The 26,180-nt window shown below is 40.2% G+C and overlaps 4 protein-coding genes and 1 non-coding gene across 5 annotated transcripts; 3 read left to right on the top strand and 2 right to left on the bottom strand.

Moving 5' to 3' along the window:
* Positions 1-2,806: 2,806 nt before the first annotated feature.
* On the top strand, positions 2,807-3,702 carry LOC104789290 (glutathione S-transferase T3-like). The gene is made up of 2 exons (XM_010515013.2): positions 2,807-2,890; positions 2,944-3,702. Exons 1-2 carry the CDS (start codon positions 2,807-2,809, stop codon positions 3,700-3,702), a joined length of 843 nt encoding a protein of 280 aa, XP_010513315.1.
* A 920-nt stretch (positions 3,703-4,622) lies between these two features.
* On the top strand, positions 4,623-5,552 carry LOC147944054 (uncharacterized). Its single transcript, XM_087512438.1, has 2 exons — positions 4,623-5,265; positions 5,380-5,552. Exons 1-2 carry the CDS (start codon positions 4,623-4,625, stop codon positions 5,550-5,552), a joined length of 816 nt encoding a protein of 271 aa, XP_087368564.1.
* Positions 5,553-7,952: 2,400 nt separating this feature from the next.
* Positions 7,953-9,062, top strand: LOC104787009 (uncharacterized). Its single transcript, XM_010512500.3, has one exon. It carries the CDS (start codon positions 8,317-8,319, stop codon positions 8,818-8,820), a length of 504 nt encoding a protein of 167 aa, XP_010510802.1. The 5' UTR covers positions 7,953-8,316; the 3' UTR covers positions 8,821-9,062.
* Positions 9,063-13,415: 4,353 nt separating this feature from the next.
* On the bottom strand, positions 13,416-13,522 carry LOC147944053 (small nucleolar RNA R71). The gene has a single exon (XR_015558607.1). It is a non-coding gene; the product is annotated as a small nucleolar RNA R71 (small nucleolar RNA).
* A 2,369-nt stretch (positions 13,523-15,891) lies between these two features.
* Positions 15,892-18,140, bottom strand: LOC147944052 (uncharacterized). The gene is made up of 4 exons (XM_087512436.1): positions 18,091-18,140; positions 17,058-18,042; positions 16,380-16,749; positions 15,892-16,331 (listed from the first exon to the last, which is right to left on the bottom strand). Exons 1-4 carry the CDS (start codon positions 18,138-18,140, stop codon positions 15,892-15,894), a joined length of 1,845 nt encoding a protein of 614 aa, XP_087368562.1.
* Positions 18,141-26,180: the final 8,040 nt, after the last annotated feature.

Raw genomic sequence — 26,180 nt, 5'->3', positions numbered from 1 at the left:
GGGTTTTCTTTATTTTAAAGATTTCGGATTATAGAGAATGATTAGGGTTATACCTATTATATATATATGTTTACAACCTATAATTTTAGGGTTTCGAATAGGTCAGTATATTTTGGTTGGGTTTTTTTTTTAAAGCCCATTATTTTAGGTTTTAGCGTTTTAAAATTTATTAAATCACGTTTTGACGATTATATAGATTAGATATTTAATTATTTAAACTTTTTATAATTTTCTAAATTAATTTGAAGGGTAAAAACGTCCAGATTGGATTCTCATTAATGGCAAATTAGTAATCTTAAGTCTGAGGATGAATGTGGTGCGTTTCAGCAACCTAAATAGAGATCAAAAGCTTGTCCGAAAATTTTTCAGGGGTAATTTTCATTAAGGGCAAAAGAGGTCAAATTTTGTGAGATTGGCTGTGAGCATAAGTATTAGTTTTTAATACTATTAGAACATAAGTATATGTTAGAAAATATATTCTAATTTTTGTTAAGAACAAAGAGCAAATTATAGAATATGTATTATAAATTTCTAAAAAACATAGAATTCTAAATATCATTGAACAAAAATGACTCCTAAATTTTGTAGAGCATGAAAGATATGTAGAATATATAATCTAAATTTTGTAGCACAAGTACAATGTATAAAATACACGTTTTAAATTTTAGAATGTGTGTTCTAAACCTCGTAGATCAAGTTTTATCTATCCAAAACAGCAACAACATGACACATTCTTTACATTAAAAATATCCTCATGTATTCTTCATCCATTTTCTACAAATTCTTGTTAATTTTCATTTGACTTTTTTAAAAATTTAGTGTAAGTGGTAGTCTATGAATAGTTGGCATTTGTTCACACATAATGCATAGATAGGTCAATCTTTATTTATCATTTATTTACCATTTCTCTAAAATAAATATACTTAATTAATTATGTAATTAGTAGTTAGTAAATAGAGTTTGTATTGCAGAATTCAGGTGAACAACCAAAATTCTAGAGTTTCAATGATTAACAAAAGATGGGTGAAACATGAGGAATACTCAAATGTAATATTCACACATTTTGGGTTAATCCAACTTCATTATGTGGTGACTCCTAGATTGTTTGGAACCATTTGGATGATACTATTAATTGTTAACATGATAGTGGCAGAGCTAAAATGTATTTTGTGGTCTCTTCATAGCTTGCGAGATTTTTTTTTTTTGTCAACCATTGGGCCACAACTGGCCGGCCCATTAGCCAAATTCCTATATTCGTAGCTTGCGAGATTTACGGATCGAGAATGTTGACCTTTTGAAGATGGTGCAGATTGAGAATGTTGAGCTTTTGAGAATGTCATTCAACTCTTAGGCCATCTTTAATGAGAGAACAGTTTGGGTGTTCTAGGCCCATTTAAATAAAAAATATATTGAACAGTGGCTTTAGAACATTTTTTTTGGTCTTCAATTAGAACTAATTTAAGCCCAGTTCTATTAGGACGTATCAGTCCCTGAATGGTTGAGATTTTTTTGCAAAGAAAGAAAATTTTTCATTTCTCCTTCTGTTCGAAATCGCATCTAGGTTTTCTTCTTTCTCTCCAAAACGGCGAAAGCTTCGTGGTCACCATCTACTCCGACCAAGGTTTGTATTCCGGCCATTAAAACACCAAAATCGAGAGCTCATCCATGTAGAAATCAATCTGTACATAGCTTTTTCGACCAATCCGTAAAAAATTTCTTCTTTTGTCGATTCATATGTCCGGCGATTTGAAGGTGAAGTCGAAATCCTCTACTTGAGCCTTTGTCTCCTCGTCTCTTTTGTCTTGCAAATCTCATCTCCGGCGATATAGACAAGGTAGTCCCGTCGTTTCCTCTGTCAGTTATTGTTTCATCGATGTTTCATCGATTTAGGGTATTGAAATCTGTGAATTAGGTTTCGGTTTAGTAACATGGTATAGGGTTTCGTCTCATCTGTCAATTAAAGGTTTTGATTAATCAATATAGGATTTTAGTGAGCTTCCAGGATGTATGACTGAATTCTGAGTGTCGTATATTGTATTTGAAATCAACCTTAACACTGATGAACATTAATCGATTTTGCTTTGTTTATGAGGTTTGTAGGTGAGGTTAACCAGGGCAAATTAAATCGGATAACCATCAACAAACCTGCATTTACTCGAAACTAAAAGGTAAGTCACACTCACTATATGTAATGCAAGGTTGGTTTCCTGATTTGAGTGGTGTTGTGGTTTGTGTAGTAGTGTATAAGTGGTTATTCATAGATTTTATGTGATTGTAGTGGCTTGTTAAGTGTTGTTTGATTGTGTAATGAGTTTCTCAGAATTGTTTTGTGATGGTCTTGGATGTTTGTTTGGTTTATGTCTTGTATAATATGTTTGAGTTGTTGTGATCTGGTCATGTTCTCGTATAAGCGGTTATTCACGGAAAGGTTTTGATTGTAGTTTTGCTTTTTATGTTAGAGTTGTCTTAAAACTTTAAAAACTGATTTCTATGAAACCTTTGAAACTTTTACAACTTTTAAAATTGAATAATATGAAGTAGGTAATGGTTATTTACTTCTGATTTGACTGAAGTAGGTAATGGTTATTTAGAATTAAAAATCTCTAACAACTCCAAACTTTGGATTTAATGATCTTCTTAACTTCTCTATATTACATCCGAGCCAAATACTCAATCTCTCATATCTTTTACTTCTCTTCTATCATCTATCTTATTTTCTTCTTTCTTAATCTCTCATATCTTTTAACCAATCTCTAAGAACTTTCCAATAATATCTCAGTTTCTTCCTTGTTTAAATTTGATTACTATGGAATCAAACAATACTCCTAACAGTCAGTCTCAATCCTACTTTAGCCTTCTTAACTTCCCATATGACAGCTTTGCTCCCAATGTAAACATTGGTTCCTCTCAAATCATGCTTTTAGTTCACAAACTAGTTCACAGCCGAGTCAACCTCCTAGTCAATCAGAAGAGACAGCAGAACAGCGTAGGGAGAGAAGGATATGGTCCACACAAGATGACTTAGTCCTAATAAGCGGCTGGTTAAACACATCGAAGGATGCAATAGTTGGGAATGGCCAAAAGGTAGGGTCCTTTTGGATCCGTATAGGAGACTATTTTGAAACAAGTAGTCATGTACTTGGTGGTGCTGAGCCTAGGCGCCCTGAACATTGTAGACAAAGATGGCAAAAAATCAGTAAGGAAGTGAGCAGGTTCTGTGGAGCTTTTGCAGAGGCAGAGGGTGAGAAAGCAAGTGGCATGAACGATTTAGATATTCTGCAGAATGCTCACCAAATCTACACTAAGCTGTACAAGAAGAAGTTTGGTATGGAGTATGCTTGGAATGTGCTACGCTATGAACATAAATGGGTAAACCTGAAGGCTATGAACCCCACTCCAAAGACAACCAACTCTAACAAAAGAAAAGCGGATGATGCTGCACCATCTACAGGTTCTGTCGTTAGTGAGCACGAGAGCAGGCCTCCTGGCATAAAGGCAATGAAAAAATTAAGGAACAAAGGTAAAGAGAAGGCTGCACCATCTGCAGAGTTTAGTCACATGTGGGAGATAAAACAGAAGGATTTGGAGGGCATGAAAGAACTCCAAAAGATGTCCATTCTTGACACTCTCATTGCCAAGAAAGAAACTCTAGACGAAGATGAAAAAACTCTAAAGAAGAAGCTAATGGCTGAACTGTTTTAACTTAGAAGAAATAGTAGATGATATCTCCGTTGTAGTTTATGTTTGTTTTAACTATGTTTGTCTTATGTTTTTAATGTGTTTATGAATCAGATATGTGATATTGTTCAACTTGTTAATGAATCTCGGATCTTTTGTTACGAAATCACCTGTTTCATAAGCGTTTATATATTAGTTGGAAACTTATATATGTGTTTTCGGTTTCATGTTGAAGAAGACATGGGACTTGACTCTATATACGACTATGGAATAAACAGCCCATTAGACTATAGTTCCGAAGAGTCCGAAGAGGAGGCTGAGACCTGTTACTATCCTTCGCAACCATCAACTGAGATTGGATTCACAAGTATGTGGAGCCGTGAAGCTGAACCACTTCCTGATTATGAGACACAACTGATCCAGCTCAAGGACCAACTGATCCAGCTCAAGGACCATCAAAACCATTCAGATCAGAGGTTGGTGAATCTGGAGAGGCTTGTTACTGAGGCACGAGAGAAGAAACCATTGTTTCAAATGGCCCCTGAATTGGTAGTTGTTGTTTGCTTTGGTATGATGGTTATGGTATTGGTACTAAGTAAATTTGTTTAGGCTTTATGTATGATTGTAAGCTTTTTGGTATGTACCCAGGATGGGGAACCCGTGAATTGTATGATTGTAGGCTTTTTGGCTAGTGAACCCGTGATCGGCTAGTGAACCCGTGAATTGTATGATGGTATTTTGTTTGTTTGGATTTTAGTTTTAAAGTCAAAAATTGACAGAGTCACAAGAGTTGATGTATCACAAGAGTTGATGATCCCTCTATATGAGAAGAGCACAAGGTTTTATTTCATCAAAAACAAACATTTCCTTCTCTCACCAAAAACATACAATCAAAGTTCTCATTGCAAGTTTATTTTCTTGTTTTATTTTCTCTTGTGCATCTTATGGCATCTTCTTCCAACAATTTTCGCTACCATTATGATCCAAGTAATGATAGTTTTAACCAATTTTTTCAAGAGCAATTTAATAATCAATTTGAAGCTGCTGAAGAGGAAATTCCGGCCGAAAGGAATACACGTACATATATCGATAGAAAACGGGAAGATAGGCACGAACGTTTGTGGAACGATTATTTTAGTGATAATCCGACTTACACGGAGAGGCAATTTCGCCGACGGTTTCGAATAAACAAGTCATTGCTCTTGCGTATTGTGAATCATCTCAGTGAAGAAGTTCCATATTTTAAACCAAAAAAGGATGCAACCTTCCGGAATGGTTTATCACCGCTACAACAATGTACTGCAGCAATTCGACTATTAGCATATGGGATTGGGTCGGACTCGGTTGACGAATATATACTTCTTGCTGAATCGACTGCTCGTAAATATTTGGAACATTTCATCGTCGGAATAGTTGACTTGTTTGGCACTGAATACCTACGCCGACCCACACCAGAGGATCTTCAAAGGCTACTCTTTTATGGAGAACAGCGGGGTTTTCCCGGGATGGTTGGAAGCATCGACTGTATGCATTGGAAGTGGAAAAATTGCCTAACCGCTTGGAAAGGAATGTATTCACGAGGCACCGGTAAACCAACAATTGTTTTGGAGGCGGTAGCTTCACAAGATCTCTGGATATGGCACACATTTTTTGGAGCTCCAGGTACTTGTAACGATTTAAATGTTCTTGATTAATCATTAGTATTTAATGACATTATTTACGGTCGAGCTCCCAAAGTTATGTACTATGTCAACGGAAGTGAGTATAATTTGGCTTACTATCTGACGAATGGTATTTACCCTGAATGGGCGACATTTGTTAAATCCATCCCACAACCACAACACCCGAAACATCGTTTGTTTGCAGAACGTTAAGAAGGTGCACGAAAAGATGTTGAGCATGCATTTGGAGTCCTGCAATCTAGATTCACCATGATTAAAAATCTATCTCTTTTTCTGGGCGAAGGGTAAAATTGCATATATTATGAGAGCATGTCTCATACTCCATAATATGATTGTCGAAGATGAACGAGATTCATACACACTCTATGACGAACAAGAATTCCAACAAGAAGATGGAACCGGATCTACTCTGGATCTTACGTTTTCAGTAAATATGCCTTCAAATCTTGAAGGTTTAGGTGATGGTCATACAATAATTCGTGATAAACAAGCACATCACAAATTAAAAGAGGATTTGATTGAGAATATATGGAATAAATTTCGACATTAAACTATGTATTAATTAAATACAATGTTTGTGTGCTTTAATTAAGTGATATGTTTGTTTTTTTTTATCTTTAATATTTTTTTGTTTCACAAAAATTTGGTATTGTATTTTGAATTTTAGTATAAGTTTTTTAAGTTTGCAATTTAAATGTTATTTTTAAATTTTTTTAAATTGTAATATGTTTTAGATTATTATATTATTAAATCTTATGATCTTAAACATGTTCTTCCAATAACCAATTTCTTAACAAAATATCTAAACTAATGATCTTACATTATTTTCATAATATTTTTACTCTAAGAACACCTAAAAATATTCTCCCAATGCAGATGCCCTTAGTTCTAGTTTTTTCTATTTTGATAAACTTTCCATCAATTCAGACAAATACGGTTGCAGAAGATATAACTAGAAGTGTGACTTGGGAGAAGAGATTCAGATCCTATCTCTCAATTGGTGGTCCATCTTCCGCTACAAGAAATCATATGCATTTTGCGATATTCTTGACTTAACCGTCTTCGTTCTTACTTCAATTTTTTGGTTTGCCTTTAGAAATTCATCTTAATTCTTAAAGTAGCATGACAACTTCCTCCACTCATATAGTTTAGTGGCTTTAGGGGGCGATCCAAAAACTCACATGAACACATACATTTTATAATATGACAAACTGTACGTGCAAGTGGAACAAAATGTCTATCAATATGACTAACATTACACGTAGACTGAAAATGATATTCAACAACTTTTCACAAATTATATATCTTTAAAAAAGCAAAACATATTAAAAAAAATCCTCATGCCAATGCATACGTACTATATGTGCAGATAAGATGCATTCAAAGTCTTAAGAATCATATAAAATTAAATATCTTTTTGTGTGATAAATGCTCATATCGAGCTGGCAGTAGCATAAAAATTGACTAAACAGATTGAAAATGAGAAAAGAAGAAAGTACGATCAGGTGCTTTGATAAGCAAACAAATTTTGTGGTTCATATTGAGATTTAAACAAAACAACACACAAAAAGAAGAGAACTCCAAAAACGACTTTATACCAACATCACTCACGTCACGTGTGGACAAAACCAAACAAGTCTCTCTCTTTTCTCAAATCGCAGCCAAAAGAAAAATTGGCAACTGTCTTTTATTTTTATGCTTTTCACTTAAAAAAAAACCATTTATTAGTACAAAAATCTGATAAATAACAAACAAAATACCATAACAAACAAACAACCAAATAACAGTTTACCAAAAAAAAAAAGAAACAACCAAATAACATTGAAATAACCTGATGTCGTCGACTAGAAGAAACAACAAAATAAATAAAATTTGAAGGACATTGAGTTTGATTGTTAATATCATTAGATTGAAACTCATGATTAAAATCTGTTCGTATACCATGTAAACAGAGAATATTAAATTTTATTATAAAATAAAATGATACAACTTATATAGTTATATATATAATCACAAAACATGATGAAAAGACATAATTTCAAGTTTGCATAAAATAAGATAATTAATGTATAATAGAGTAATATATGAGATTTGAGTAATCATAGGTGGTATGATGAGACTCTTTCCTTACTAACCAAAACACAAAGAAATATTCAAAACAGGAAAAATATATAATAATTTAAGAGAAAATATATAATAATTCAAGAGAAAAAAAATTTAAAACTCAGAATTTTTTTTATATACATTAGATATTTTCCAAAACAAAAAACTATCACCAAAAAAGCGATCAACCATAAAATCACTTGAATTTTAAAGACTTCAAAAATTAAAATTATTAGCTTCTTAAAACAAATTTATTGAAACCGTTATTTATTATATCGAACTATAAAAATCGACAAATATACAATTAGAAAAAGCCAAAAATAAACTTTATATCTTCTGTTTTGTTAAATTTAGTTTTTTAAGAAAAACAATTGCCAATTATCAATCCTCCTATTTATTATTCTTTGTTAAATTTAGAAAAAGAAGAAAAAAAAATATTTTAGTTATATATCCTCACCGATCTTCTCGGTTCCATATTTATCTCTCTGATTCAGTTATTCTCTCTGACCCAAACGTTTCAAGAAAATTTACAACCAATCTTCACAAATTTTTTTACGACAGCTATTTTTTAACTCATCAAACTTTTCGTTACTCTCTCCCTCTCCCTATTTCTACTTTTATCATCCACAAGTTTCTTTGTTTGTCTTCTCCCAACCTTTCTCCTCCTCTTGGGATCATCATCATCACCATCATGATTTGATTAGTAAACATAACCTTTAGAATCTCAATGATGAATGACCCTTATCAAACATGGGTCACTTTTCACTAGATTCTTCTAGGTTATTTCACTAATCCGATAACCGGGAATATTTACAAAAATAAAAAAATCCCAAAACCGGAAACTCATTTATTAATGCTAATGACTCGCCACGTGATTTTGAAATCGGCGTTGTTAGCGTCGTCGGAAGAATCGACGATGAGAAACTCTTCTTCTCCACCGACGATGGCGTTAGGTAAAGAGAGGAGAAAAGTTGGAGAGGTGGCAGGAGGAGTGGCGGCCGAGTGTGCGGCGGTTTGGTGTTGTTGTCCATGCGCAGTTGTGAATCTGGTGGTTTTGGCCGTTTATAAAGTTCCGGCGGCGGTTTGTAAGAAAGCTTGGAGACGAAGCAAACGGCGACGGTTCACGAGGAAACGGCATGGTTTGCTTGCGTCAGCGGCGGCGGAAGGGAGCGAGAGCACCGTTCACGCTAGATTGAATGAAGAAGATCCGACGGCTGAGATTGTTTTTGAGGAATGTCACGTGAGCGATGAGATAAACGACGTCGTTAGACTTGAGAATGAGATGTTGGATCGTTTCTATGGGGCTGGCTTTTGGAGAAGCCCTTCACAAAGGGACACGTCATCAGGAAGCCTATAAGATTCTTCTTCTTAATGAATCTTTTGGGTTTTTTGTTTGTTTGAGGGAATTAATAGTAATTTATTTATTTAAAAATTTATGTAATTTCAATTGTTATGTGAATAGGAAGATGGAAGAACATAGCATCCTTTATACATTTGTTTTTTTTTTCTTTTACAATGCTCGTTTTTAATGTAACTTTATCTCATTGTGTCCAGAATTTGAGCCTAATGAAAACTATAAATAGTGGAACTTCTGTGGAATTGAAGTTTCTAGGCTACTTAACAATAGTAAGATAGATTTTGTCTCTGAGGACCACCTCATCTCATGGAGATATTAACATAATTGGAGTATCTTTGAAGGGATATTTTCGTTTCAATGTACAAGAATGTGAATGTACTTGCGGTTGCAGATTGTGATGTTTAAGCTGTAGACTAGATTGTTAAAGAAGCTAATGTGGAACTAAGAGAAACTACAAGAGACATATCTATTTTTTTTTTTTTGACGATTAAGAGACATATCTAATTAAAGATGATGATTCGGTTAAGGAGCATCATGAGTCTTATTTTGAGTCTGATGGTGAGGAAAAAACTGTTGTTGATTTTGGGTCAAATGATAATCATCCTTTAGAGGGAATCAGATGAAGAGAAGTGTTAATTAGAGTTTTTTATTTTTTCTCACACTCCTCTAATATCTTCTCAAATTTTTTTCCACTTTTGCAGTCAACTCAACAATCTGTTTCGTATCTTCTTCTTAACTGTTTTTCACAGTTCTATCATAATCAACACAATGGTTGTTGTTACTAGATGCAAGATTCGAAATCAACTGTTGAGCTTCTCCTTCTGTTTTGGTCATGAAATCTCTATTGCTAGCTGTATCCAAAGCCATTTTATACCTCTCATCAACTCCTCTGTAGTACGTGCTCATGAGTGTTTATGGAGCAAAGCTATGGGATACAAGATTCCGCGAAGCTTGTGCCAAAACAGGGAAGTTTCCTGAACTGTAAGTTTCTAAAACTGTAAAGTTTCTAGAAAAGGAAGTGCTAAAAATGGAAAGTTTTATGGGAGTTAGAATTTGTCCATTTTTAGTGGTTGTGAGCCTTGGTAGGGCTTGTGTGGCCTTCGTGGCGGGCTCGTGTGTGGTAGTGTATCCCGTGTGTGGCGGTCTTCTGAGACATTGTGTGGCCTTTGTGGCGGGCTGTTTAGCCAATTGTGTGGCCTTTGTGGCAGGCTGTTTAGCCATTTTTGCCTGTTTAAGCGGTCCTTCGAGATGTATGGTCTTCGTGATGGTCCTTCGGGACGTGTTATATATGTTTCATATCTCCTTCTTAACTGCTTTTCACAGTTCTATCATAATCAACACAATGGTTGTTGTTACTAGATGCAAGATTCTCAATCAACTGTTGAGCTTCTCCTTATGTTTTGGTCATGAAATCTCTATTGCTAGCTGTATCAAAAGCCATTTTATACCTCACATCAACTCCTCTGTAGAACGTGCTCATGAGTGTTTCTGGAGCAAAGCCATGGGATACAAGATTCCGCAAAGCTTGTGCTAAAAGAGGGAAGTTTCCTGAAGTGTAAGTTTCTAAAACGGTAAAGCTTCTAGAAAAGGAAGTGCTAAAAATGGAAAGTTTTATGGGAGTTAGAATTTGTCCATTTTTAGTGGTTGTGAGCCTTGGTAGGGCTTGTGTGGCCTTTGTGGCGGGCTCGTGTGTGGCGGTGTATCCTGTGTGTGGCGGTCTTCTGAGACATTGTGTGGCCTTTGTGGTGGGCTGTTTAGCCAATTGTGTGGCCTTTGTGGCGGGCTGTTTAGCCATTTTTGCCTGTTTAAGCGGTCCTTCGAGATGTATGGTCTTCGTTATGGTCCTTCGGGATGTGTGGCCTGTATAGGCAATCCTCTTGGATGTGTGGTCTTCGTGACGGTCCTTTGGGATGTATGGTCTTTGTGACGGTCCTTCGGCGCGAGTGGTCTTTATGACGGTCCTTCGGGACGAGAGGTCTTTGTGATAGTCCATCGGGCGAATGGTATCCGTGACAGTCCTTCGGGATGTGTAGCCTTTATGGCGGTCCTTGTTAGTACAAATGTTTAACCTTTGTGGCAGTCCTGTTTAAGACATTTGTTTGGTCTTTGTGGCGATCCTGTTTAGGAAATTTGTTGGCCTTAGTGGCGGCCCTTGTGGCATTTTGATGATCCTTGTGTGGTCAGGAGGAATTCCAGTGAGGGAATATGTGGTTGGTATGACATTGTGATGTTTGTTTTACGTGAGCCACGAGAGGGAGACCTTGTTAGGAGATAGGACTTAGACGTGTTCAGAATTGTTTACTCTAAGGACATATGGTCTTGAACGGCTCTTGGGGAACTTTAGTTCTCCAAGTACCATCATATTCTAAGACTTTGTGGCTTGAGAGTATGGCTGGTATATCAACTTTGGATGACGATCCAGGGACGTGCTGTGGGTTGGCAACCCAAGAGACGTATATTGGACTTTTCTTATATATTATGGCATGCGGGCTTAGGCCGATGATGAGCAAATATTATGGCATGCAAGCTAAGGCCTGATGAGGAGCAAATCAAAAACTCAAGGTTAAGACCAATGAGTAAAGGAAAGTCCAAAAGTCGGGAGCAAATAATGCCTGGAACGTGAGTCTATCACCTGGAGATAACCTTTGTAGATCGGTCAGAGGAGGTGCGGGCCATGAAGACGGTTGCACGAGAGTCTTTGACTGATGGTTCTTAGAGATTTGAAGACGAATCTATGTTGGTGGGAGAGAATTGTAACATCCGTGAACCAAATAATCGGTTTTGGGGTTGGGTGTCGATCGACTCCAAGGAGGGTGTCGGTCAAACACCAACAATTCTGGTCTGATTGGATTGATTTGTTTCGTTGATTTTGTTCGGTTTGGTTTAAGTAGAATCTCCAAACCAAGGTATTTAAACAAAAAATCGACCTAGGTCGTGGATAGAGTATTGTTTTGCCTATTCTAGAGAGAAACAAAGGGAAAAAAGAGAGCGCTTGAGAGTTTAGAGGTTTTTGGGAGATTCTTGGCTTGGTTTGGGAGATTTATTCCTGTGGAGTGGAGATCTTATGCTAGGAATGAAGGAAAAGCCTTCAAAGGGGATGCATTCGTCGCTTTTGGGTCAGAACTTTCTGCAAAAGAGGTGAGTGCATGACCATGGCTGATCTAAGTATGAGAATCCTTTGTTTTGCTTGTTTTATGTCTGTTTGTGGTGTTTTTCTTGCATGCTTTTGGTTGGTTCGTGGTTCCCTTGAGTTTTTAGGACTTTTGGGTGAGTTTCAGACGATTTGGAGGAGTTGGAAATCGGAGATTCGACATTCGGCTTCAAGCAGAATGTGTCAGCGGAGTCGATATCCGATCCCGTGCTCACATCACGGGGTCTGAGAGTGTGATCGGTATGGCTTGAAGGTTGCGACCTAAGAGCGGATGAGTTGATGGGGTTCAATCTTAGATTTTCGGTTGAGACCGGATTGCGGATCTTGGGGTTGATGGGGGTTCAATCTCGGGGGGGGGGGGGGGTTATGTGTGTGGACCAGGAGTGATGTGAGCACGGGATCGGTCACTCGGCCATGACCACTCGCATTTCTAGAACACCTCTCGGCCACCTCTCGGACACCTCTAGGCCACTCGTACCACCCGCGGGACAACTTGGGACCGGCCTCCCTAGTGATGTGCAACACCAACCAGTCCCCAAGGATCATCAAGAAAGAGCAAGACAAGTCACCTAATGGGCAGTTCAAGCCAAGCTCCAACCTTTACACCAAGGGCTCATGGCTAGCATCACCAAAGAAGAGCCTAGGGTGCGACCAGCTTTGGGAAGCTTGATACGCGTGTCTTCACCTAATCCTGTTATCTATTTGGCGCTGTTGCCATTTGGTTGAATTTTATTTGCTATGTTTAAGATTTCAGCACTTGCTAGATCAAGTTCTATTATCTACTTTGGTTCGGAACTGACTTGTTTACTTTCGTGTTTGTCTGTTTTGCATTTTAGGTGCAACCCGAGTACCCACCCGACCCATCACTCGATCACCTTGATCGGGTAGACCTTCGTGTACTCACTAGGTTCACTGATTGTGCATGCAAACACAATCCAAGGGTAGCCAACACTTGAGTTCTTTCATCGACAATATCGACAGACCAAGGTTACTCCATCAACAACAAGTCCATCAACCGCAACCAACCACAATTGAGGAGATAATGAATAATCAGAATGGTCCACCAGCTCCTCAAGAGAGGACCGACATAGGAGCAGGAGATGCTCCATCTACTCACACTCAGAGACCTGGCATTGTGCCACCTGCTGTTCAAAACAACAACTTTGAGATCAAGAGTAGTCTCATCCAGATGATACAAAGCAACAAGTTTCATGGACTGCCAATGGAGGACCCATTGGACCATCTCGATGAGTTTGATAGGATCTGTAACCTAACCAAGATCAATGGAGATAGTGAAGATGGATTCAAACTCCGGCTTTTCCCATTTTCTTTGGGAGACAAAACACACATCTGGGAGAAATCACTCCCCAAGGAGTCCATCACCACTTGAGAAGCATGCAAGAAGGCGTTTCTAGCCAAATTCTTCTCCAACTCTAGAACCGCAAGGCTGAGAAATGACATCTCCAGCTTCGTTCAGAAAAGCAATGAGACGTTCAGTGAAGCTTGGGAACGTTTCAAGGGATACACAAGCAGATGCCCTCATCATGGCTTTCAGCAATGCTTCATTGCTAAGTACACTGTATCGAGGTGTAGTCCTTAAGATCAGGATGTTGCTGGATACCGCAAGCGTATGAAGGTTGAGATCTAGTGGAGAACTTGGCTCAATCTGATGGGCATTACAATGAAGAGTATGATCGCACTGTACGATCTTCTGGAGAGGATGATGCTAAGTACAAGAGAGACATGAAAGCCCTCAATGAAAAATTGGATAAGCTCCTCAGCCAGCAGCAGCATGTCCATGCTGTTAGAATTAGCGGAAGAGATTTGTAGTTTGAGTAGATTAGAGAGAGTTTTGTGTGTTGAACAAAGAGAATGTGAGAAAAGATAAGATTCTATTATTATATCCTTTTACAACATGTGAATACAACCTTAAATAGGTGAACCAACTAGGGCAATCCCCTTTACCGAAATAGAAACAAACAATAGAGACATTCAGAGAGAGAGGGAAGTGTTCCCAAGCTGATAGCGACCCCTCCTAAGTCAACTTGCTCACCCGTGACTCTTTTTCTCTTCTTCTTCCTAACGGCTAGATTAGAGACTTCTCGAACACATGATGGGTTTCATGAACTCCACTTCTCCTCTTCTCTTTGTGTCATCAAGAGGCCATGATCTTAGATCAATTGGTGGCAATTTGTCCTGTGGAAAGGTTGTTAAAGGGTGAGGACCAGGGTTCGAGGAACGCCTGGCGCACCAATAACCTACTGGTGGTTTGGGATATCCACAGTGATGGGTTAGGATCGATGCCCTGCAGGGCCAGCTTGGGGTCCGTTGGGACGACTAGCAGTGAGGCTAGTAGGCTAGCAGTGAGGCTAGTGGGGTCCACGGGATGGGTTGTTACATTTAGCTTGATCAATACTCCCCCTCAAGCTTAGCCGAGTGTAATGGCTAAGCTTCGAACCCGTGAAGCATCACCTTATTAAAAACCTTAACAGAGAAAACCTCATGGTACAAAACTATGTTAAGGGAAAAAGAGTGTGATGTCCACGAATTAGAGGAGTAAATCAAGGATGAGTAAGGTCAACAAGCCCAAGTTTGCTATGAATGTGTTCGCAAACCTTGGAACATGCAGCCTTTGTGAAAATGTCGGCCAGTTGGTCTCCACTCCGAGTATGGGACGGCAAGACTACTCCTTCTTCTATCTTTTCACGAACCTTGTGGCAATCCATTTCCATGTGCTTAGTTCGCTCATGAAAGACCGAGTTGGTAGCTATGTGGATAGCGGCTTCGTTGTCACAGTGCGTAGTAATCGGTTGCTTTGTCTCAATGCCAAGATCCTTGAGTAATCACTTCAACAATGTCAATTCACTTGTTAGCTTCCTCATCGCGCGATATTCAGCCTCGTCACTCGAACATGAGACCACTTTTTACTTCTTTGATTTCCATGTCACTAAGTTGCCTCCTACAAAAGTGTTGTACCCAGTAGTGGAGCGTCTATCCAGGGTGTCACCAGCATAATCCGCATCACAGTAACCGACTAACTCGGTGTTTGAATTCTTGCCCATCCAAATGCCTTGTCCCAGGTGCCCCTTGAGATAGCTTAGAATCCTTTCGACCATGCTCCACTGGTACTTAGTCGGAGCCTTCATGTGTTGACTTACCTGATTTACAGCATAGCATATGTCAGGTCTTATAATGGTAAGATATATTAACTTACCTACAAGTCTTCTATAGCGTGTGACATCCTCGTACTGCTCATCCAACGGTTCTTGCGGTTTTCCCTCCAGAGCTCTAAGACTCTCCCCCTTTCGCTTTAGCTGATAGTCCTCATCAAGTGGTGTGAGAGCCGGTTTAGCGCCAAGTTTACCTGTTTCATCAAAGAGATCAAGGGTGTAGTTTCTTTGTGATAGAAATTAGCCTTCCGGGGAACGACATATTTCGATCCCAAGAAAGTATTTCATCTCTCCAAGATCTTTAATATCAAAAACAGACTTAAGGAAGAGTTTAATATCCGAGATACCATCCTTGTTGTCACCGAAGATGATGATATCATCGACATAAATCAAGACAACCACAATGCCAAGGGCGCTTTGTAGTGTAAACAAGGTGTGATCAGCTTCAGACCGGCGAAACCCATGATCTTTCAGGGTAGAACTACGCTTGTGGTACCAAGCTCGCGGAGACTGCTTGAGGCCATAAATGGCTTTACGAAGTTGGAGAACTTTCCCGGGGGCAACAATATCTTCAAGACCCGGTGGTGGAGTCATGTAGACTTCATATTCGAGTTTGCCTTGGAGAAAAGTGTTCTTGATGTCCATTTGCCACAATTCCCACGATAGATTGGTGGCCAAGGAAAGAACTACCCGAACCGTATGTAACTTTGCCACAGGAGCGAATGTCTCCTTGTAATCCGTTCCATATGTTTAAGTGAACCCGCGAGCAACAAGCCGAGCTTTATACCGTTCAATGTCTCCATTACTCAAATACTTGATAGTGAAGACCCACTTGGAACTAATAGCCTTCTTGCCTTTAGGTAAATCTGATTCATCCCAAGTATGATTCTTAATCATAGCACCTGTCTCGTCCTGAACAGCTCCCAACCATTCATCATGATCTTTGGCTTCATCATATGTTTGAGGAATCCAATGATCCTCAATCTTGCCAAAGAAGGCCCGATGTTCTTCTGGTAGAAGCTCATGTGAACAGACCGCTTGGAGTGGATGAGCCACAGCTTGACTATTGTAGTAGACGCGTTTATCTTTCTGATGAGACTTAAAGCGTTCACTTCTTCGTAACACAAGATGTGCAACCTCTTGGTCATCTAATGCGGTTACACTATCCTCAGCCGTCTCGTCATCGTGTTCTGTTGCCTCACGAGACTTAAGATGTTCACTTCACCGTAACACAGGACGTGCAACATCTTGGTCATCTAATGCGGTTACACTGTCCTCAGCTGTCTCGTCATCGCCACTCACACAGACTGTCTCGGTAGCTTCATGAGGGGCATTACTGCCCGGAGAGTCAGAATGTTTCGTAGGGATTATGGGCTCTTCGTCACCATTGGTCAAGGGAGCCGTACTTTGATCACATATCGGCTTTGGTAGAGCGTTTCCGAGGTGATCAAGAAGGAACCTCAAGCTGGACGCTCGGTCATCCGGTGAACATGAGAGATCTTTGAGGCTGTTCCAATCTTTCTTGTCGAAGTAGCCAACATTCTCCATAAACTTCACATTCCGAGAGACAAACAAGCGGCTCGTAGTCGGATCATAGCACTTATAGCCCTTTTGTGTCGTAGAATAACCAACGAACATACACTTGGTGCTCTTGGCGTCAAGTTTACTCCTTTGTTCACCAGGCACTAATACAAAACAGACACACCCAAACACGCGTAAGTGGTCCAAGGATGGTTTAAGTTTGTTTAGTACCTCAAATAGAGACAGGTCGTTTTGAACTTTTGTTGGTGTCCGGTTGATCAGATAGCACGCCGTCATGACAACATCGCCCCAATACCTCTTGGTGACATTTGTGTGGAACATCATCGATCGTGCGAGGTTTTATTAAATAGTTTCAAGTCCCGTACCCCCTTTACCGGTATCCGATCTCCGTTGGCAATAATCACATTCCCTAAAGCAGGTTTTATGATGTCTAACAGACTCGGGTTACTAATCATATGGTGAGAAGCACCCGAGTCAACAACAAGTGAACTACTTGGATTAGAGGCAAAGAAAGTGATACCAGAGTCCTTGAGTGAGGCAATGGATCGAATGAGTGCCTCCAAGTCGGATTTCCTCACCACATCACCATAAGCTGCTGTCATAGCCGCCTCATCTCCTTGTTTCGACGAACCAGTTCCTTTGTTGCTGGTGGCTTCCTTCGAGAAGTTATCCTTGAACTTGGCCGGCTTGAGATGGGGGTGAAGTATCCAACACTTATCCTTCATGTGACCCCGTTTCTTGCAGTGGTCACATATCCACACCTTTCTGTCCTCCTGCTTGTACACACCTTTGTTGGTCGTGATGATCTCCCCCTTACCACTAAACAGGTCAAGATATCCTTGTCCCTTTTGAATTTGTGAGAAAATATCTTCAAACGTGGGTAGCTTGTCGGCTCTTAGGATATGCTTCAAGAGGTCATTGAAGGCTGGATTTAAAGTGAGGAGGAGACCAAAGATCTTGTCTTGCTCCTTTCGTTCGTTCAGCACCACCGGATCCAACGAACTAGGTCGTAAAGTGTCAAGCTCGGACCAAAGTTCTCTAAATTTGCCAAGATGTTTGGTAAACTCCAAATCCTCTTGGGTGAGGTGGTTAATGGCTTTCTTGACTTCAAAGACTCTTGTTAAGTTAGAGACATTACCATACACATTCTTGAGTGTCTCCCAAAGTTCTCTAGCTGTCTCGCAATATGAGTAGGCTTCAAGAATCGGAGTGTCAAGCGAGTTTTGGAGAACTGAAAGCAACACTTGGTCCTCTTGAAACCATTTTGCCTTCCTTTCAGCCTCCTCTTCTCCCACCTTGGAAATATCCTTCTCATCTCCTTTAGAGATCTCCTTTGGTGTATAGTCTCCTTCGACATGGCTCCAAAGTCCTCAACCTCCAAGGGCAGTTCTTGTGGTTCTTGTTCACAGCAAGTAGTTTGTTCCCTTGAGAACAACAGTCGGTTTAGAATTATCCATTGAGTAAAGTAAAGAGAAATCAAAGAAGAGTAACGAGTAGAGATCTTAGTGAAGAAAGTAGAATAGAATGATGAGATTAGAAGGTAAAGAATCGAAGAACATGCTTTGATACCATGTTAGAATTAGCGGAAGAGATTTGTAGTTTGAGTAGATTAGAGAGAGTTTTATGTGTTGAACAAAGAGAATGTGAGAAAAGATAAGATTCTATTAGAATATCCTTTTACAACATGTGAATACAACCTTAAATAGGTGAACCAACTAGGACAACCCCCTTTACCGAAATAGAAACAAACGATAGAGACATTAAGAGAGAGAGGGAAGTGTTCCCAAGCTGATGGCGATCCCTCCTAAGTCAACTTGCTCATTTGTGACTCTTTTTCTCTTCTTCTTCCTAACAGCTAGATTAGAGACTTCTCGAACACATGATGGGCTTCATGAACTCCACTTCTCCTCTTCTCTTTGTGTCATCAAGAGGCTCGGCCTTATTGTAATTGTGTACGGACGTCCGTACGGTACGTCGGCCCTCCGGCTTTAGCTTGATCAATACATGCCATCACAGAGGAAGACCAGTTTCAGCAACAAGATGGGGAGAGTCCTCAGCTAGAGGATGTGAACTACATCAATAACCAAGGAGGTTACAACAAAGGGTACAACAACTACAAACCTAACCCCAATGTTGCAAATCCTTAAGATCAAATCTACCCATCAGCAGTCCAAGGAAACCAGGGCCAGCAAAAGCCATTTGTTCAATACAATCAAGGCTATGCTCCTAAGCAGCAGTATTCTGGTACTTACCATCAACCAATTGCACCACCTAGATTCCAACAACAGCAAGGCCCGCAGAACCTATCTCAAGAAGCTGATCTACGCGGACTGATTCAGCAGATGATACAGAGTCAGGCATCGACTGCTATGGACAATGTAAAACAGTTCGTGGAGATGAGCAACAAGATCGATTCTGGGTATAATGACCTGAATGCCAAGTATGATTCTCTCAACACTAAGCTGAGATACCTAGAAGGCCAACACAACACCCAACCTCCTCCAAAAATCAACCAGCTTTCAGGTAAAGCTGTTCAGAACCCAAAAGACTATGCCACAACCCAAGCCATCTTTCTTGATGATGAATTTGAGGACTAACTCACTGAGGACAGCGATGTTCAAGATGGGGAGGATAGGGATCATTATGGGATGAATAAGTACCAGTACTACATATCCGAGTATGAACCCGAGCCTTCACTCGAGAAGACTGATCGAGTTGATGATCGAGCACTAGTTTGAGAATCACATACTAAAGAACCACCCGAGGTTGAACCCGATGACATACCCGATGATGGTGATCAGATGATACATCGGGTAGACGTTCAGATGACAGATCAACCTCAATTGCCTGCAGCAGAGGAAGGGGAATTAGAGGAAAGGTTCAGAGCAGCTCTTGACATCCAATTAGAGGCACTTGCAGAGCATATGTCCAAGCAAAAAGCCCCACCTCCTAAGCTCTTGCCACCACACGAACTTCGAGAGAAAATCATCAAGAAGACAACTTAGCTGGAGATTGAGGTTAAGGAAGCTATCAAAGAAATTAGGAATGCAATTCTAAGGAGTGGAGTGTGTTGAGATCCTGAACTGCAAATCGAGGAGAAATTGGAGGATACCGGCTCTTTTACATTGCCATGTTCAATAGGATTTCGGATGTTCGACAACTGCTTGTGCGATTTGGAAGCTTCAGTCAGCATCATGCCACTATCAGTTGCCAACAAGATGGGTTTCAACAGTTTTAAACCAAGTGGTCTGTATTTGGTTCTAACTGATAGAACAATAAGACACCCCATTGATATCCTGGAAAACTTGCCTCTTAGAGTTGGGAGAGTGGAAGTTCCTACTGATTTCATGATCCTTGATATGGATAAGGAACCAGACGATCCACTGATCATAGGAAGACCATTCTTGGCAATAGTAGGAGCAGTGATTGATGTGAAACAAGGGAAGATCAGAATTGAGCATGGAGAGCACTTCAAAATGGAATTTGGCATCAAGAAGGGAATTAAGAGGGCAACCATTGATGGTCAGCTTTTTCCACCTAGACGAAACAAAGAAAGGTCAAGCATCACAAAGAAGTCCATACTACATTTGCTGTGGAACCGGGATAAGACCAGTAAGATTGGTTGAGCCGGTCTTTTCAGTGGAGAGGATTCCAAAACCTCTCCCTCCTAAAACCCATGCTTAAAGAGCATGAAGAGTCAAGCTTAGTGACTTAAAACATGCTCACTTGGGAGGAAGTTCCAAAGGTATCCTTTATTTTCTTTTAATTTTATTTATTTTGTCTTATTTTAGGTTTTTACATATATTTATTATAAAAAAAAGAAGAAAAGGAAAAAAGAAATTTTGGGGAACCCGAATCCGTACCCGACGCGCCTAATCGTGTTCCCACTCGGGTGGCGAGTGGAGTCCAAATTCCACAAACCCTAGCCCATTCTCGGAGAAGTCCAAGAAGCCAACCCTCTCTATTTAAGGAGCCTCAACTTCACAACTCCATAAGTTTTCACTAAACCCTAAACTCTTTGTCTTCCAAGCTTCTTCTCTCTCCCTAGAAATGGAGTTTTTCAATCTTTGTGGACTAACCCTATTAATCTTGGCTTAGTCTCTGTTGTTACCTTCAAGGATTTACCAATGGCACCAAAGATGAAGACCTACCAAAAGAAGGGAAGCAGATCAACCTCCGCCGCTGCAAGAACCGGGGGTGAAGCCGTCGAACCTTGCGATTCCCAAGAAAGAGGAGACGTTCCACATTCCCAACTGTTGGCTAGACATTTTGCATCCCCAACCCAATGCTCCACCTGATCCGTCACCCGAGCATCTGCTCGAGCAACCGATCATGCAGACCCCCAAGTTCGCTGACCAAGCCCGGTAGCGAGTGCAATCCACCGATCTCCTTGACGTAGGGACCTGTCTACGTCAGAGAGAACCATCACTGATCCCATGGAGGTCGATTCAGATGCCGATGGAGGAGAACCAGAGGAGATTCAAACCTCACGGCCGAGGAGCAGAGCCGCGGTTGCGAGAGGGAAGAGACCAGCCTCTGAAAAGGCTGAGAAGGTAACTGAAAGAGCGGCGGAAGAAGAAGATTGAGACACGGAGGAGGAGAGCCATGACCGAGAGGAGGAGCAGAGAGAACGCACCCGATTGGCATCGAGGAGGCTGAAGCAAAGAGAGGTGGAGACTCCGGCAAAACTCTTCAAGGTCCTTCGCAAGATGAGCTTTGTTGGTACTCGCTACCCCCACCGCGAAACGATGAAGAAGTTGGGAATCGAAAGAGATGTCGAGTTTCTCTTCGACATGTGCCACCTGGGCAATATGATGCAAGCTAACCTCGAAGCTTATGAGGAGGAGACAGTTCACTTCCTTTCCACGCTGCGGTTACACTACTTTGAAGACCACCCGACCCTACTACCCGATGGGGGGATCGGGTTCATCACTTTCTTCATGCGCAACAAGGAATACCGACTTACCTTCAAGGAGATGGAGAAGCTGTATGGTTTCAAGGCTGGTAGTGGAGAGAACATGGAAGTAAGCAAGGAGGAGATGAAGTTACTATGGCTGACAATAGGCGACAAGCTTCCCTATATGTCTACAAGCTCCAAATCTGCTCAAATAAGGAGCCCTGTTTTGAGGTATTTTCACAAGTCCCTAGCCTGCACTCTATTTGCTAGGAAGGAGACTGGGAATGTGAATGATCATGAGCTCCAACTGTTAGACATTTCCTTGTGTGGAGTGTTTGACAATGCTAGGGACGGTAGACCGCTAGTAGGAGATGTTGCGGATACAAGTTTGGTCTTTGTCTTGCTAGATCAGTTCCTATATCTGAAATCCTGGGCAATGAAAACCGAGAGGCGAGAGGGAGCTGGAGAGATCTCCATAGGAGGATTAGTCACACCGATCTTGGTGGCTTGCGATGTGCCCTTGAAGGGAGTAGTACATGAGCCCAGATGGCTAGATATCGAGTACCTGACACTGGCGAGATTCTTGGCCTATGAGAGGCTAAATGATATGTTGCTCTTCAAGTTTGTTAATCCAACTGCCGGAGCCACCCAAATGATCCTGCCCAACGTCGTGTGCACAAAAATCCGGCTAGGGGACAGCATAGACTTCACGCCACCATTGGAGGAGCTGTACAACCCTGAGGAGGAATCCGAAGCTGAAGAGAGAGAGCCGACTGGGCAAGGACAGGGAGGCAATTCAGAGGACTATGATTTTGAGGAGTATGCTTGCTCCCAAAAGCAACCTGTTGGGGTGAGGGAAGCTCATTAGCGGATCGGATGGTTGAAGATGATGAATAATTTCCTGGCTAGGAAAGTGAAACACCTTACTGGCACAGTGAAGGTGATGGGAGGGCAGATCAGGGAATTGCAAGACAAGGCAAGCTTTGCCTCAGCTCCCACTTTGGCTTATGCACCCACATGGATGGGGAGAAGCGTACCACTAGGAGGAATCCGAGGATTGACACCTCCAGAGCCTCACAAGGCATCCTCTTACGAGCCCCAAACAGAGGAGGATGTCCCCAGACCCGATAGATCGCGGAGAAGCCGCTCAGATGCTTATCCGACGCTTAACCCGATGGGGTACACGATGCCGTATCCGATGCCACCATCGAGCACACATCCGGGCGACCACTCGGGTCCTTTCCCTCTGACATATCAGATGCCGTATCTGATGCCGTACTCGATGCACCCTGCAAGCGGCTATACTGGTGATCATTCCAGACCTCTCCCACCATATCTGTCGTACTACCCGATGCCCTACCCGATGAGCTACGCGATGCCTTACCCGATCAACCTTTTGGATGGTGGTCCGAACAAGCCGTCCGTGCACATAACCGAGCTCTCTGATGAGCGAATCCCGGCACCTGCTTAAGCCGGTGACGATCCTGGCTACACGTTGACGAGCATGGAGGCTGCTACAACCTCCTTGTTCACCAACCCATGAGGTACCACTTTCATCCAAACCATTGTCTATACCATTGCATTTTATTTTGTTTCATTTTGTGTGATTCTCAGACTTCTTTTTCAGACTTTTATTTACATAGTGGACTGTGTAATTTAAGTTTGGGGGAGTGTCTGAGAATGTATTTAACATTGTGTTTTATTTTCTTATTTTCCTATTTCAAAATTTTGCATGCTAGTTTTATTCATTTGAGTCTGCTTCTATTTGCATTAAAAAAAACCCAAAAAAAAAAGTTTGAAAATTAAAAAAAAAGAAAAAAGAAAAAAAAAGAGAGTTTTCATGTAGTTGCATTTACATATTAGGATTGAGTCTAGACTGTTTCATATAGGATTGTTGTATATGCATTTTAGGGGACAATGATTAAAACCAACTTGTTTAAAGTCAAACCTTAGGATTGAAGTTATAGCCCTTAATCACAGTTCATTGTTGCTAGATCAATCTTTGGAAAAAAATGAAAAATCTTTGTTTAGAACCTTGTGTCTTTTGAATGCTTCCTCCACTTGCTTGAACATTGAATCATCTCTGTATTATTGGACTTAACCTGAACTTAAATTATCTTGCTTATGGAATTTGAATACTTGCTCATGGTAACTCTAAACTCGGGTTAGCACTCCATTTTTACCAATCTTTTCGTTTAACCCGATTTGTTTTTCCCTACCCTTGAACCTAAACCTTTCTTTCAAACCTTGTTGTGAATTTTTGAGTGAGGCATTTTTATTGTGTTATAGGTTGTGAAACCTTGAGAGTATTGAGAACGACAAAGAACTGGCTTTTGATTTAGCTAAGTTGGAATCATTTGGACTAGCTAATATAATCAGTTTTGAAAGATAGGTGGTTAGCATGATTATTTTGGGTTGAGGAATAAAAAGGAAATTAAAGAAGAAGGTCCCTAAGGTTTGGTTCAATTAGCTTGTCTCTATGTAAAAAAGAGAAAAAGATCTTGCTATAGTCTCCTAGAAAAAGAAAAAGAAAAAAAAAGAAAAAAGAAAAAAAAAATAGAAATGTTATTAGGAGTTTAGCAAAGAAGAAAAAAAAAGGAGCTAGATGTTTAAAGTTTAGCACTTTAGGGATTATAAAAAAAAAGAGTTAAAATCAAGGTTGTGGGTAATTTTATTTTAGGGGGTTTGATAAAAAGGAAAGTGAATGAGAAAATGGTAGATTATCACGAGCTAAGCTTTGTATGCCCTAATTGTTCTCAATCTTAGATAGTTTTCACAACTGTCTATCATTCCATCTTTCTAGAGAGAAACCACCCAAAGATATTGTTTTAAACCACCCTACCAAAAAGTCTTACCCTTGAAACCGATTGAGCTTGATTCACCTTCCATTTGCAAGAATTCGCCAAACACTTAAATAAATGTGAAAGAGATGTTCTTTGGAATTGCAAGTCTTTACTTTTATTGGAGGTTGAACTAGATCGATGCATGGTAATAAGCATAGAAAAATATTTGTCAGTATGTCAATTGATCTTAGCACCATTAAACTATCTTTAAGGACTATAGCTTGAATCCTTCGCTTAGCATAAAAGGGTTACGAGTCCCCAATTTTAATCCTCATCCTCCTACTTTCTTGCTAGAGGACTAGCAAGATTTAAGTTTGAGAGTGTGATAACTCTCTAATTTACATGTTTTAAGCATCATTTTTTGTCCATATTTTGCATTGTTTATACCCTAACCTTAGATTTCTAGGTCATTAACTGTAGGAATTCGCATTTAGGCTATTTAGGGTGTTGCAACCTTGCATTTGCATATTTTGGATGAAAACATGTGCTTTAGAGCCTAAAATAGGGAGAAACAAGGTCAAATCCGAGCATGTACCCGAAGGAGCTATTGAGCAGGAAGAATAGTCCGAACCTCAACCCGATCGAAGAGGATCCAAGAGTAGGAAGAACAACCCGAAGACCTATCCGAGGAGTAACCCGACCTCATCCTCGTTCACCTCATCGAGCAGACCCTCGGGCAGGACTGAGAAGCTAGGTTAAAAGGGTTTCCATATATAAAGACCCCCTCTTCTTCCTCTCGCCCTTGCACGCCACAGACACTCAACACAGAGAGCGAGAGCTGCTGAGAGAGATCTTGAGCGACTCAAAGACTTTTTCTACTTTGTTAGGATTTATTTTACATTTCTTTTGCTATCCTTTTAGATTTCAACTCTATACTCTTTTACTTCTATCTTATTTTCAATACAATGCAATTTTCGTTTATTTGTGTTTTTTTGTTTTCTTCAATGAGATATGAGTAGTGAAACAAAGTTTCTAGGGATGTGATAGACAATTATGTGTTCTTGATCGATTAGGATGTCTTAGCTTAATTGTTTATGTTATATAAATTTCCTTCTAGATTGGTGTTCTTAATGCTATTTTCAGACCGAGAGGTTGAGAGTAGATCTATGGTGTTTTGCCATCGAGAGATGTTGTTGAAATGCTTGAATCAATCGATGCTAGAGATTTACTCACTTAGCCTAAGAGATTAGATGTGTAAGGAGTTTATTGACAATAATGAATCGGTTTGTATTGCCTGCTTGGTCATGTTTCTCCAACGAGATTTGGGTAGGGGAGTGATCAAGGTTGGTTGTTTATATTACGAGAGTGTTTTAACAAGATTTTAGAGATTTCTTGTCTAGGGAATATTTGCTTAAGGCATGTAGGACATCCATACTGGTCAGGAACACTTAGGAGTCGATTACCCCATCTTTAGGAGCTTTTGCATCTTGATTGTTTACATATTTATTTATAACTCAGACCTATACCCGAATTGGTACTCAATCACCAGCTTCGTGTACACTTTCGAGCTGTTCATACTTTTCTTCTTTACCCGATCACTCCACCCGATCTAATGCTTGCATTGAGTACTTAGGTCGTGTGGTTCTTGTTTATTTAATTTCTTTTAATTATTTTAGGATTGTTAGATCAAACCCATTTATTGCTTGGCTTGACTTGCACAATTCTGATCATCTCTCATCTTCTAGCATAACAATCATTTGGATTGATAACCCTTTGTACTACAACTGCATAGGGAATTGATACCCTGGGTGAAAATC

Source organism: Camelina sativa, chromosome 5 (assembly GCF_030686135.1).
Source record: "Camelina sativa cultivar CO46 ecotype springtype chromosome 5, ASM3068613v1".
In the NCBI taxonomy this organism is placed as follows: domain Eukaryota; kingdom Viridiplantae; phylum Streptophyta; class Magnoliopsida; order Brassicales; family Brassicaceae; genus Camelina; species Camelina sativa.
The sequence above is the reverse complement of the archived record's forward strand: the minus strand, read 5'-3'. Positions and strand labels throughout refer to the sequence as shown.